The sequence below is a fragment of the Bactrocera tryoni genome, chromosome 4 (genome assembly GCF_016617805.1).
Source record: "Bactrocera tryoni isolate S06 chromosome 4, CSIRO_BtryS06_freeze2, whole genome shotgun sequence".
In the NCBI taxonomy this organism is placed as follows: domain Eukaryota; kingdom Metazoa; phylum Arthropoda; class Insecta; order Diptera; family Tephritidae; genus Bactrocera; species Bactrocera tryoni.
In genome coordinates, this window is record NC_052502.1 from 47,534,582 (window position 1) to 47,548,975 (window position 14,394).

Sequence of the window (14,394 nt, forward strand, 5' to 3'; positions counted from 1 at the left end):
TTTCGGTTTCCTCGTTTGTCGTTCGTGTCGTTCGTCGTGCAATTTCTCTAAAAAATTTTCATTTTCTCGTCTTGTACGCAGAAAAATATAAAATTTTCGCTTTTAAAAGTAAATAAAATTACAAAAAATAGACTTAAGACTAAAGTGGACACAATGTGCTATACGGGTATATAAGAATTGAGTATTTTTCGTAATTATTTTCATCTGAAAATTGCAAGTGAAAAATCGAAGTATAATTTCTGTCGTTGCCGCAGCAGTTGGTTAAGAAAAACGGAAAGGAAGAGAAGCAAAGGAACATTAAAGAAAAAAGTTCACACAGTGGTAAAAAAGTTTAAAGAAATGTGCGTAACTGTCGACGAAAAATACTAAGAAATTATCATAAAATATAGAAAACTAATTTATTTGGCGTGTTTTGTGGATACAAAGATTAAAAGTAAGTGCAGATGTATTATGTTTGAAATCACATATGAAAAGGAGAAGCAAGAGAACCGCACGACATAAGTGTATACGCGTGTATATGTGTGTATGTGTTTTTTTTATAAAGAGGATAGCGCGCGGACAGTGTCGTTAGCTTTGGATTTAGCAATTCTGTACGAAAGCAGCGCGGTCAGCACAGAAAAATCAGAAGCAGTAGTCTATACCGCGCAATACTTCGCGCGGAGCACGCACCACTTGACTGCCATGTTTGGTGCCCCGCCACACCGCCCCTAACCCCACATGCTAAGAAAGTCAGCAAAGCATACAGGCTGTGCCGTGTCTTAGCTTGGCTTCGACAACTTTGTTCACTGCTCCACTATCGCATGTTCTGCTTTCTCTGGATTTCTTATTGCCTGCTTATTAAGCATATAATGCCGCTTGAATTTTGGGTGGCTATGCTCCACATCGTTTGTTTTCTTGTTGTCCATTAACAGTCAACGAATATTGCGCGCCGAATATCGGCTCGATACAGAAAGCAACAATAGCAAATGATTTATTGATGTTGCCGGAATTTGAATTGAATATGGATGTATTGTTGTTTTGTTTTTGAAATTCGGTTTCGCATAGCTTTGTCGGCACACATGGATGTGTCTATACGGACGTGTGTGGCGCAACAAACAGAAAATAAGCACAACTTAGTGAAATAATGATCAAGCAGAAGTACAGTAAAATGTTATTCATTTGTATGAACATAAGTATGAGTACGAATAGGAAAAAACAAAAAGACAAATGAGAATAAAATAATAATAATAGCGATACAAAATAAATATTTTTACCAAAGAATCAAACTCTAAAATTCTCTATCGGGCATTAGTCTATTTGCCTAAAAATATTATATGCGTTAAATTTTAAGTACGTTTTACCAGTTTTTCACATCACCGGTTTCTATTTGTGTAGAATATGACGCAAGCGCACTTGTTTTTAACTAGTTCGTTCTACAAGATTTTGCTTAATTAAATCAGGACTCCTAATGAAGACTTTACAAATATGAAGGAGTTAGAACTGGTGAATAAATTGTACAAGAATTTATATATACTGCCTCCAATGTATTATTTTTAGTATTTTTTGAATCTCCATGAAATAAATATGCTAACGTAACAGGTTTTTAAGTGTTGTGTTACTTGTTTGTTTATTTGTATTTGGAAGAATTTATGTACACAAACATACAGATGCACATATATTTGTGGGCATCTTTTTTTATTATTCGCTTATATATGTATGTATGTTATCGTAAAATGGTGTCATACTTAAATTCATGTTTGTAAAGCTTTAAATTATGGCAAATCTTTTTCATTTGATGCTAAACAGAAACGAATGTACATATTGATTGCACATGCAAAAAAGTCTAGGGAAAACACACTTTTGAAAAGGAAAATTGATTTTCGCTTTATGTGTCAAATCGTATGCATATTCGTATGTAGCATGATGCCCTAACCACATAACAGTAACCGGCATTTAATTTTTACAGATTAGCAGAGGGGTGGGTGTGTTTGATAGCTTTTTCAAACATTCTTGTCATTGTCGCGCTTGTTGCCCTCGCTCGTAACTAAAAGGTAGGTATACATATGTAAATGTGGGTGGTTGGTGAACAAGGCTGGCTGGTATGCTTAAGCTTTTGCCAACAATTTATTACTACTCATCAAACCGAACTTCCTGTCGTGCTTATTTCTGTAGAAAAACAGAGAAGGGTCAGGCTGTGTATACATTGTTGGAAGTATGTTCAGGTTATGCAACTAAAGGGTTGGTTTGTTAGAAAACAGATTTGTACCTATATATGATACATAATATGCAAATAGTAGAATATTAAAAATATACATATATAAAATTACAAAACACTAGAAATTTTTGGTATAATATTAATGGGTACCAATTTTCACTATCTGCATAAATTTTGCTTTAAAAGCATTACTATAGAAAATTTTAGCCTTAATTAGGAGATATTTTTTGAATGAATGTGTAAAAGATTTTAAAAAGGTATGAAATAGAAATGGCAGTCAATGCCTTATAAGACTAGCATAGCCTTGATAATCACATATCACCTTAAAATTTGAAAATTTCAAGGTCAAATAATGCAAACAATTGCAAGGGTCAGCAATTTTAAGAACCAATTTCCAAAATGAACCATTAGTCTTAGATATGTACACTTTTTCGTTATTTATGTAAGCATGTATGGATAGACATGTACATACATACCTGCATTTCTTTTAGACCAGAGCAAGCCATTTTATGTAGCTGGGTAGTTAAGATAGACTCGTACTATCTTCTATTCACTTTCCTGACGATGCAGTCCACGTTTTGCGTTGTAAACATAAGTTCATTGAACGCGAAACGCTTTGTAGCAACGCACACATGAATTAGCAATTGAGTCAGTCAAAGCACATGTCAAACATTTCTCTTTTGATATCATGTCTGCACAAAAGTTAATCTCCTATATGCAATAAGTAGGTACATTATACATATTTATGGTACATCTGATATGTATGTCACAACACAGAATGCGAAACAGATAAGCCGAAATTCTTTATTAAAAAGGCTTTTTTTCCACACTTTGAAATAAAATTTCATGAACAAAAAATGCGCCAGAAATGGTAAAGCTTATGACATTTGTGCTACTGTCAAAAATTTAAAGCAAGTATTTAGTGAGAAAATATAATTTTTTGACTACGAGTAGTAACCAAAACAGCTTAAAAAAACATATTTAGTTATTTTTGGAGTCCCCAAACCACAACAAAGCAAGTGCATTTCCATTCGGCTATGGCGATCATAATAAACAATGATAAAAAATTCTATAACCAGACAATAATGTTAAGGATAACGTTTTTTTGAATTAAGGTCGGTTAAACTTGAAACTAATGCAGTTATAGATAGACCTCAGCTTGATCCATTACTACTACAGTCGGGTCTATGAAACGGGAACGGACCCGTACTTTTATGCGACCAAGGGCTGCCTACTCGACAGCATTGCTCCAAATTACTTCTCGGATTTTTACTATCGATATAACAACAACAACAACCTACGGATGGTTGTCCTCCCCTCTGTCATACAGTCACATAAGCCTAGTATTTTACACAAAAAGTGGTCTACTCATTAGTTAAGATCGTATGGCAATACTTTCATTGCGATGGTTTGTTGAAAATACCGATGTAGTCAAACACGCCATTTTTTGTGATTTGTTTTTTAATTTTCGGTATATGATATATAAAAAATAATAATACAATTTACTAGGCAATTTCTTTTAACAGTAATGTAACTAGATAAAATATAATAGATGGATAAATAAGCACGAAAATAGTAGTTCAAAATAAGAAATCAAACATATCCAAAATATAAAGTTCTAAAGTGCCCATAATTACGAACATATGGAAAGAATTCTTACGAAACAATTTCTAAAATATCACTTTTTCTACTAAGGGCCGTTTTCTCAATGTCTGGTTACCTGCCCTAGCAGTTAAGTTTTGATTAACTCCTTCTTTCTGTGAAAACCCTCTTTTTTTAACCAGAACTTAGAGGTCAGATGGCTGCTAACTACTCAATGAGAAAACATCCCTATTATGTTACTATTAGAGCAGTGGTGCAGCTTTCTTCTCCAACTTCAGTAGTATTTTCCATATCACATTGGTTTAATTTAAATAAATGCTATTCGCAGACCCCAAAACAAATCGAGATGATGACTTTCAACTTTTCATTCCTAATTTTCTTCTTTTATTCAGTTTTCAGAGAAATAACTTAACACCACAGCCCTCACAAATTTTTTTATGCGAACATGAGCTATAATCAGAAGCCACCTGGAGCCGGCGGCAGCGGCATGGGAGGAGGGATACCGCCAAATGGGCCGAATAATCAGCAGGTTGCAAAAACTTTAGCTGGTATACAACAGCAAATGCAGAATTTGGTTCATGGCCAAAATACGTTGCCGCAATCATCGCAGGCTGAGCTAAATGTATTTCTGCAACAACAACGTTTTCAAAATATGTTGAAGCAGCAGCAATTATTACATTTTCAAATGCAACATCAGCAGCAACAGCAGCACCAACAACAACAGCAACATCAGCAAAAAGATCGTGGCGGCGGTAGCGTAGGAATTGGTGGTGGCGGAGGAGGCGGTGGTGAACCATTAGCACTCACCAGAACTCCAGCCGCCGCTGAACTCCTAAATAAAACGTTTCAACAGCATCAGCAACAACAGCCGAATGGTAGTGCTGGCGCACCTAATGCTGCACTGAATCAGTTTCAACAGCAATTGCAGGCGCTGCCAACAAATATCATTCAACAATTGCAAACATTGCAATACCAAATGCAACAACATCAGCAGCAGCAACAACATCAGCACCAACATCAACAACACCAACAGCATCAGCAACAGCAGCAGCATCCGGCACAGGCAGCGCAAGCTCAACACCATCCAACCCATCAACAACCGCCGCCACCATCACCACAACAACAGCAGCAACCTCAACCCTTGTTAACAGCACACCAACAGCAACAACTACATGGACAATTCCAACAGCAACAACAAAAGGCACTCCAACAATTCCAACAGAGCTTACGTTATTTCCCTACAGCTGCACCCACACAACCATCAGCTGCACCGCAACCCACACCCAGTGGCAATAAAGGTGGTAGCGGCACTGCATCAGCACAGCCACCACCGCAAGCTCCACCACCAACCACAGCAATTGGGAATCAACTAAAAGCTCCAAATTTGCCGCCTAGCACACAAATCACACCGGTGCCAGGTAATGTGGGTATGATACCCGGCAGTGTGGCGCAACAAGCGGCCAAAAACACTTCGAGTAGTGTTCCAGTAACCACGCCAACCACCGCTGCGATCTCCAGCGGTGGTGGCATCAACTCCAACCCAACTGTCGCCACAAAACAGGCTCCAACGCCCTCCATTTCATTGCTACCGGCCAAACCAGGGACGTCGACCGCAGCACCAACAGCCGCACATCAACAAAACAAATTTGGCGCTGGTAAAACATCACCAGTTGTCAGTGCTATACCACCACCATTCCCTACACACTTTCAGAAGCCGTCAGCTGTATCGTCTAGTGGAAATGCTACAGCCACTACCAACATAGCATCAACGGCTAAAGCTGGTGGTTCAGCGCCTACCGGTTCGGCAGCTATGCAATCTAGTGCCTCAACAACGGCTGGATCGAATAAGGCACCACAGCAGCAGTCCGTCAATCCTGTACCGCTTACGAAACAAGCAACGTCAACACCATCACCGTTGTCGGCTTCACAACTGCCAGCAACAACTGGCGCACTTACAGCTTCTCCGGCATTAACTACCACCACAGCACCAACCACTGCAAGCAGTGGCATCTCAAGTGGTACAAATCAAGCTACAGCAGCACAGAAGGCTATCAATTCAATACCGAACTCGACTGTGACCACTGGTGCCAATATTACTCAATCTACAAATGTCGATAAGAATATTAAGGGCGCTACAACTGAAACGACCGAAGCAGTTAAAGGCGCAGAAAAGTCGAACGAAACGTCAGCAAAAGCAAAAGAGGAGCAATCCACGGCTTCAGTCACACCAAAACCAGCTGTAACAGAGACGAAAACGGAAAAGATTGCTGATTATACAGCTGCCAAAGACACAAATGCTGTTATGTTGGCGGATGCCAAAGCTATGAAACCGACTGACACGGAAAGTGTGGCCGAAAAGTCAAACGCTACTGTGGATAATAAAGCGACATTAGATAGTGTAAGTGGCATTACGGTTGGAAGTGAGAAGGTCAGCGATATGAAGATAGATCAAAGCAAGCCACTTGTTGTAAAGGACCAAGACAGTAACACCAAGGCCGAGTCTAAGACTGATCAGGGCAACAAAGGAGAAGAGAATAAGGTAATTATAAAGACAAAAATAAGTTGTATTTGAATTTTTAACGGAATCTGTGTTCTAACGCAAATTTTGTATTTTAGAGCGCCAAGAATTTGGAGTCATCTACAGAAACAACTGGCAAAGAAGAAAAAAACCTACCTGCAACTAAGGAACCCGAAGATACAAAAACCGTGGAGAAGACCAATAAATCGGCTGCGTTAGCAACTAAAGAAAGTAATGAAAATGCTGAACCTAAAGTGACGACAGCACCTCAAGATACTGAAAAAACGGATAACCCCAAGATAAAGCCTGAAGAGTTTGTGACTAATTCAGACAGTGTAGCCAATAAACAGATAAGCACTGAGAAGAAAGAAACTTCAAATGCAATAAATGACGCTAAAACAGCAGTGGCTGCCGCAACAATCGCGGACTCGAAACCAAAGGCCAATTCAGCCACAAACGAGGTAGATAAGCGTCAATCAGGCAATGCACATATAATCGCTGAGAAGCCTAGAGAAGAGAAAATTAAAAATACAAAGTCAGAAAAGGCATCCGCAACCGCTGCTCAAGCAATATCGTCGGCCGCCGATCAATCAACGCAGAGCAGCAACGCCAGCAGCAACAATAACCATGCCACTGCAAAGAGCACAAAAACAAAAGCAGCCGAAGCTGCACCAGATTCTACAAATAGCGCTATCACCGACGCAACTAGCACACCACTTAAGCGTTCAAGTCGTCAACCGAAAACGGCAACCAAATCATCGGAGAAGGCAACGGTTGAGAAAACCGAAAAAGTATCGAGCAGCAGTCGTTCGCGAAAGTCGAAGAATGGTGTTAGCAGCAGCAACAGTAACTCCACCGTCGATGTGCCCGCCACACCAATGACACCCAAACCCGAGCAAGGACCCAGCACCAGCGCCAATGATCGCAAGAGCTCTCGTCACCGTCTCAAAACCATACCTTTTCAAAGTCCACTGCCTGAATTGGCATACATCACAAAATTGTCAGCCAGCGAAGCTTCCAATTCACCAAAGCCCATGTCCATGGAAGACAAATTGATTGTTTTCTACAAAAATGAATATATGGCGGTGCGCAATGCAGAAGGTACTTTCTACTTATGTCAAACGATGCAGAATGTTTATCGTACATCGCCACGCATTAGCATTCGTTGGCTATCGGAAGATCCGAATAACAGTGGCATTTATATACCTGATTTCTATGATCACACCGACATTGAGTGTGTGCTCACAACAGTCGAACTGAAACGAGTCGACAAAGGTCATCTCAGTTTACCGAAAAAGGAGCAGGCACGCATAGAGAGTATACTCAAAAAGGCTATCGATGTAGAGAAAGGACTGGTGCCAAGACCTGAACTCACAGAAGAGAATCCCGATGGGCGTAAGTACAAATAAATATAGTAGGCCTATATACACAGACAGTACTCCTGACTTTAAACTAACACAATATACTTCATAATCTTTCAGTTGATCTATCATTGTACAAAGATGAATCTCAAATTGAAAAGAAATCTGCGACGGGCACAACTCCCACTGCTATACGTAAATCTCGTCGCAGTGGTAATAATGAAATGGGCACACCAACAACTGCTAAATACAATACAAGCGCCTCTTCATCAGCCACGTCTGCTGCGAAGCGCCGTAAACGGGGACGTGCAAGTATCGCCAGCGGTGCTGCTGGTGATAACGGTGTGAAATCTTCGGCAAAGAAGAGGAAATTGGCCACCAAACGTAAATTGAAATCAAAGAAGTCGTCAACTACAGACGAGGAAAACGACAGCAGCGATGATTCTGATGCAGAATATAAACCAAATCAAAAGAATACAGGAACCGCTTCAAAGGCGTCACCACGAGCACAGCGCTCACCATTGGCAAAGGCTAGGGCGGCATCGCCAATTAGTTCGACGACAGCGCGTACTAAAAACCTGCCTGCAAAGGTTCGTGTGAACTCATAAATATAGTAAATTTGTATATACAAATCTATTACATTGTGTGCTAACTAAACACAGAGCTAAGTGAAAAAAGAAAAAATGTTAGCTGCGGTTGCACCGAAACTAGAATATCCTTTCCAAAAAAAAAGTTTTAAATACATGAAAGTTTTGATTGACCGGTTTGTATGACAGCTATATGCTATAAGTGGTCCGTTCTAAACAATTTCTCCGGAATTGCGCCGCTTCTTTGAATAAAAATCAAGCAATATTTTATGAAGATATCCTGCCAAATAAAAATATCTTCCGTACAAGGAATTGGTTTATATTAACGCTATATGCTATAGTGAGCAGCTTTCCTCGGGAAGAAAACTACGTGTTCGAAATTGCAGATCGATATCTCAAAATGATTTCGGTTATACAGACGGACAGAGCGACAAAAAATAGCTGATCATGCATATTTATATTTTATAGTGATTCTCGTAACAAACTTAATATACTCTTGTTCAGAGTATAAAAATTCACGATTAAACGCGAATACACTTTTATACAAATTTTATATCCGATTTTTTCTTTTTCCTTCTGAATTTCAATGGAAATTTTTGTATTATTATTGCTTTATTTTTAGTCGATTCCAACGGCTAGCAGTCGTGGTGAACGAGCGAACAAACGCAAAGCGGCCACAGACGGCGCAGCAACAACGGATATTGCACCAACTCCAACAAAGAAAGCTGGCGGTGTTACAACAACTGCTCCTGCTGCTGCTGCTGCTACTCCAGCAACCCCAAATGCCTCAAAAACAACCAATTCAAAAAGTAAAAGTATGACAACAAAATCTAAATTATATTTTTGAGTATGTCCTAATAAATGTACATCTACACAGCAGCTCAAGATGGTACAACCGAAGCGAACAATAGTAGTGCGTCGATTACCAAAAAGGTCAACAGCAGCAGCTCAGTGGAAACCATGAATGTGGTTAGTAGTACAACAAATGCGAGCAACGCAACAACACCGGAGCAAACCACAGCTGCCACCTCAAGCAACAGTGGCGGCGGTGGCAATGGCGGTAGTTCGAACAGTAATCGGCCGACCAGAAGTCGGAAATAGAAACTATAATTAGTTAGGAGAGAGTAATTGTAATTTATGAATAGTAGTGTTATAATGCAGTTATCGCATTCCCACAAAAGAGAATCAACAATTTCAATACGCTCGGAAATCACAGACACATACTCATACACGCAATAGCACAGCAGCAGCATTAAAAAAAAATTCTTTTTAAAGCGAAATGGTGGCATTTAAAAGAAATCCGTTTAAAGCATGGTGCAAGATGTCAATGCTTTCTGTGGCGCTGCTAATCTGACCATATAGCAAATCTAGCAATAAATTTAAACAGCAAAACGTTCGAACAAAGTGTACATTAGTTTTAGAATGTATGTAAAAAAAAAAGATATAGGTATAACACAACACAGACAAAACTTCAGATAGGACACAAAGGGGCGTAGAGTAGGTATATGCATAAATCGAAATGATGTTGATATATATTACTTTCAAATTAAAAATTTTCTTCCATTAAATGCTTAATTATGTGCTATTTAGTAAGCAAATGTGTTTTTGACACTGAAGAAAAAGTTCAGCATAACAAATTGCAAGTTATTGCTAATATCAGAGCTGGACTTGCTTGGCATTAAATAACTTTTTTTTTTTGAAAACTACAGTGTTTCGGCAAAATATAGTGTTAACCACGTATTCTATATGTATATTTCTAATGATTTTTTTTTTTTGTTTTGTAGGAAGTGTAAAATGATTATATATTAGTTATTCTTGTTTTTTTTTCTTTTTTTTACTTTTATGTATAAAGCCACAATAGCTACGGAAAACGTTTGATATTAAAAAAAGGTAAATTTTTTTCATTTATGCAAAATGACGTGCGCGTTAAATGAACACAATTCGCATTTGTAGGTTAGATTGTCGTAGAGAAGAAAGCTATTGACCCGATAACTTGCAATACGCATAGTTTGCGAATCTTAGTGAAACGTAACAAACACATGTAAATAAATACTATTTCCACGTACTTCACACCGCTGCTTTCGTTTTCGAATAATGCAAAAAAGGCGGCGCACAAAGTTATTTACGGTACGAGCGTCTAAACCCGAAGAAATGCAGCGTTTTTTGTTTCAAATTTATTTAAGCTATTATGAGTTACAGCAGAAACTTTTAAATTTCGTTGTATTAAAAAATAATAATTTATGATTTAAGATTAATCGCTTAAAAGAACAAATTCAAACAAATAACAAACCCATACTATATCAAATATAAAAACTAAAACAAAAAATACCAATATGAGCATAGTTGCGTTGCTAATCAAGGGAAACACTGTTAGTATGTTGAGGCAATATTTATACGGCGATTTAATATCAAAATAAAAAACTTTAAATTAATGCAGGGACGAAATCAATAGTTATTTGTGTATGATAAAAGTACTCATTCCCATTGGAAAATTTGCACACATTTAAACATAATTAAATCGCACATATGTAAATCAGAGATAGAAAAAATGTATATTACATTTTACATCGGTTCGGGTGCAAATTATTATTGACTCGAAAAATTGAGTAGGAGTGGTAAAGTGTAAAGCAGCGTATAGCTATACTGTATAGAAAACAGTTTATCTAACAAAAATGAAGCATGAATTAAAATTACATATTAAACTAGCCATTCAAATCATCATCAAATTATATTGTAGATTGTAATGTTTTCGAAATATATATATACATATACTTATATGTAGTTCATACAACAATGCACCTAAAACTTGTATGATAAAAATGGCTAAGAGGACAAAATAATTAATTTTAATGCAAATTGATTTACAAAACAAAAAGATAAGAGAAAGGAATTTTTGACGTGTTGAAAAATGCATTTCTTTTGTAAGAAATTTATGCTAATATGCAGAAAATAAAAATAGGAAAAATATTAAACAAAATATAGATATTTAAACATAAGTGAAACGTATACATATGCATAAGGAATAAAATATTTTTCCTTTTTAATTATTAGCAGTGCAGACACGCCCATGTAAGTTTCATTAAATTAGGTTTTAGCATACAAAGTTTCAAACGTATACACATAAAATATTAAAAAGCGAAAAATCGTAACAGTTTAATATACATATTTGGGGCAATTCGTAACAAAACAAATGAAAAAAAAAATACATAATATGTAGACACACACACATACATAAAGTTGATATAAATGCCGTTAGCAACCCGAAATATATACATATATGTATATATATATATGCAATAAATAATAACATAAGTTATGTGGAAGATAAATCTACAAACACTTTATGCAAATAGAACAAGAATTATAAAAATATAAAGGTAAAATTGTCCAAAACCCACAAAAATTTACTGTAAAATTACATAATTTCACAGGTAGCATTGCATTTTAGATGCTTCTAAGTAAAAAAACAGACGGAAGCTAAAAAAAAAGTCAGCTGAGAGGAGCTTGGGAAATCAACATCGGAAATAAACATGTCGTTATTGTAGCGACAGAATTCTATCGAGTTCACAGTCCTTGGCGGGATGAAAAATCAGGGTACGTTCCGGCTACGTAGACCCGACTGGCTAATAATCAACATATGGTGCACGGTAGTTGGCAGATGACAAAAAGTTTTGGAGTGAGGAAGTAAATGTCGGTGAAATATGCACCTATGTATGTGATGATGGCCTTGGTACGACACTGTATGCCTCTGCCTCTTCTAACATGTCTCTCTTACAAAAAAATTCAAAAAATAAACAGACTAGCCGTATAATTATATACAAAAGGCTAAAATGAGCAAACTTTTTATAAGAGCATGCATCTAAAATAAAACTGAAAAAAAAAAATAATGTGCGATACGTTCAATTATGTATACATGGAAAAGCAACGTATTTCGCCTGAAAATATAAAATCCTATTCCCCTTGGTTTTAATGTTTTTTCGTTTTAAGAATATCCAAACAAATACACAACTATGAATAAATTAATTAAAACAGCAAAATACATAATTCTTAAAAAAAAACATAATACAATTAAAATTATTAAAAAAATATATGCATACAATTTAATTTACCATTTAAGTTTAATATATAAGTAACTAAAACAAAAAGGAATAAAATTCATTTTGAAATTCAATAAAAAAAAATAATAAAACGTCGTTTGTTTTACCAGGGGATTTGGTGGTTGTTTAGAGCTTGAATAAATGTTCAGGAGCAGCTGCAAATCAAAATCATTTGAACTCCTAATCAATTCAGTTATTTAGGAAAAATTTTATTCTTACCAAATCATATCAAGAAACACATCTCAGCAATATATCTCCTAACACTTTTCACCTTACGATCCTATCGAAACAGCTCTTTTACTGAACCTATCGTTATGGTGATGAATTCCTTATATTTTACCATTATGAAACCAATTATTTGGTTCAATTCAACATAGAATGCAATGCACCACATCTCATAAACACCAAACAGGGAATTCTTTTTTTTTTTTGTAATTTTCGACAAATAAATCTAAAATCGATCTAATGCTCGTTTCGTCTCTTTAGGCGTAACTTTTATATGTATATATTTGGCAACTCAACCAGTATCTAAGGCAAAACCAAAGAAATCCTGTATGAGAAAACGCACGAATAATTGATTGTTCCCTACGACAGTCAGGTCTACGTTTCCAAAACGGACTCTGATTTCCATCCGGATAATTACTGTCAGCTAGGCAGTAATTGCAAAATTATTTGAGGAATATTATTTGCCATTACAACAACATAGTTCAACCTACATCTCAGGACATTCAAGGGAAAAATTGGAAATTACTCGCGTCACTGAAATACAATTTGCTTCTACAGAGGCAGTCCTGTGAGATATAAATGCCTAGAATATGTTTTCTTGGAAACAGGATTTAATATTAAGGTGCTAAAGTGCAAGTACCATTATTTGGCAGATAAGAGAAAACGAAGGTCGTATACTGGGTTTAAACGAAACCCAGTTACACACTTAGTTTTTCGCAAAAATTATTTGCTAAATGCAGATTTAATAGCCATATTTGACAAAGGGTGAAAATATGATACTATTTACATAAATATATAAATTCTATGAAACCTCTTTATTTGTGAAATAAATATTATAAACCAAAGTAAATTACCTTAATTTTTAATGTTGTATTTTGGTAAATACTTTCTTTATTTGCTTTTTGGACGCCATCATTTGGGTACTGCACTGACTTTTGTACATTATTTTATTCAGCAATATTAAAAATATCCATTTGTATTTAAAGTTTATTATAGCTTAGCTAGTCTGTTGTCCACCTGTGTGTTCCTCATTAATTTCCGTAATGGTCAATGAATTGTTAAATTCACTAGCTACATTTTCAAACTCATCAGGTCCCGCTTCTGCGTCACAAAATTGCTCGTCTGGATTGTTAACGCCAAGTTCTTTTAATATGCCGCGTAAACGACGAATTTCACGATGCGCATCGTCTAATTCGTGCTCCATATTTTCAAAAGTTTCCGTCGGTATAGGTTTATCACCTAATTCCTCGCGTATGAAATCTAACGGATTATCTGGCCTTACGCCAGCTTGTAATAATTTTTTAAAAATGTCATTAAGCTTGTCGGTTATGCCGCACTCGCGCAGATATGCATGACGTATATCCTTTTTCGCTTCAGATGTGAGCTCTTCATTTAAAAACACTTCCATAATTTTACTTTTATTAAATAAATTAAATTAAAAACTTCTTTGATTGATGCTGCAAAAATGTGATGAGGTTAAAAAATTTAAGAAAATAACTGTAAATATATGACAATGCCGAATTGTCAAAAATTGCAAGTCGAACAGTGTTGGACAATGCATTTTATAAAATAAGGTCAGCATTAAGTATGGTGCACACTTACCTTTGGAACATATTCGATTTTAATCAATTAATCATTCACACTACACATGATTAATTTATTTGGTCATATGATTACATACTTTAGACAAGTTATACTTTTGTAACAATTTTATCTATTGCAACATTTTTCAAATGTTATAGATGCGTTTTAATGTACTTACTTACAATATGTTGGGTATATATGTATGTGTGAATTTTTAACTCTTTTA

At 36.3% G+C, this 14,394-nt stretch overlaps 2 protein-coding genes across 5 annotated transcripts; one reads left to right on the top strand and one right to left on the bottom strand.

Moving 5' to 3' along the window:
- Nucleotides 1-57: 57 nt before the first annotated feature.
- LOC120773662 (mucin-5AC-like) lies at nucleotides 58-11,102 on the top strand. Of its 4 annotated transcripts, none has more exons than XM_040102676.1 (6): nucleotides 58-433; nucleotides 4,189-6,335; nucleotides 6,413-7,709; nucleotides 7,796-8,265; nucleotides 8,885-9,077; nucleotides 9,140-11,102. In XM_040102676.1, the coding sequence occupies exons 2-6, from the start codon at nucleotides 4,242-4,244 to the stop codon at nucleotides 9,361-9,363; spliced, it is 4,278 nt and encodes a 1,425-aa protein (XP_039958610.1). In that variant the 5' UTR covers nucleotides 58-433; nucleotides 4,189-4,241; the 3' UTR covers nucleotides 9,364-11,102. The 4 variants fall into 4 exon arrangements, with proteins under 4 accessions (XP_039958610.1, XP_039958611.1, XP_039958612.1 ...); XM_040102677.1 differs by having other exon boundaries at nucleotides 9,143-11,102; XM_040102678.1 differs by having other exon boundaries at nucleotides 8,885-9,071.
- A 2,337-nt stretch (nucleotides 11,103-13,439) lies between these two features.
- On the bottom strand, nucleotides 13,440-14,029 carry LOC120775876 (c-Myc-binding protein homolog). Its single transcript, XM_040106249.1, has one exon. The coding sequence runs from the start codon at nucleotides 13,990-13,992 to the stop codon at nucleotides 13,582-13,584; it is 411 nt and encodes a 136-aa protein (XP_039962183.1). The 5' UTR covers nucleotides 13,993-14,029; the 3' UTR covers nucleotides 13,440-13,581.
- Nucleotides 14,030-14,394: the final 365 nt, after the last annotated feature.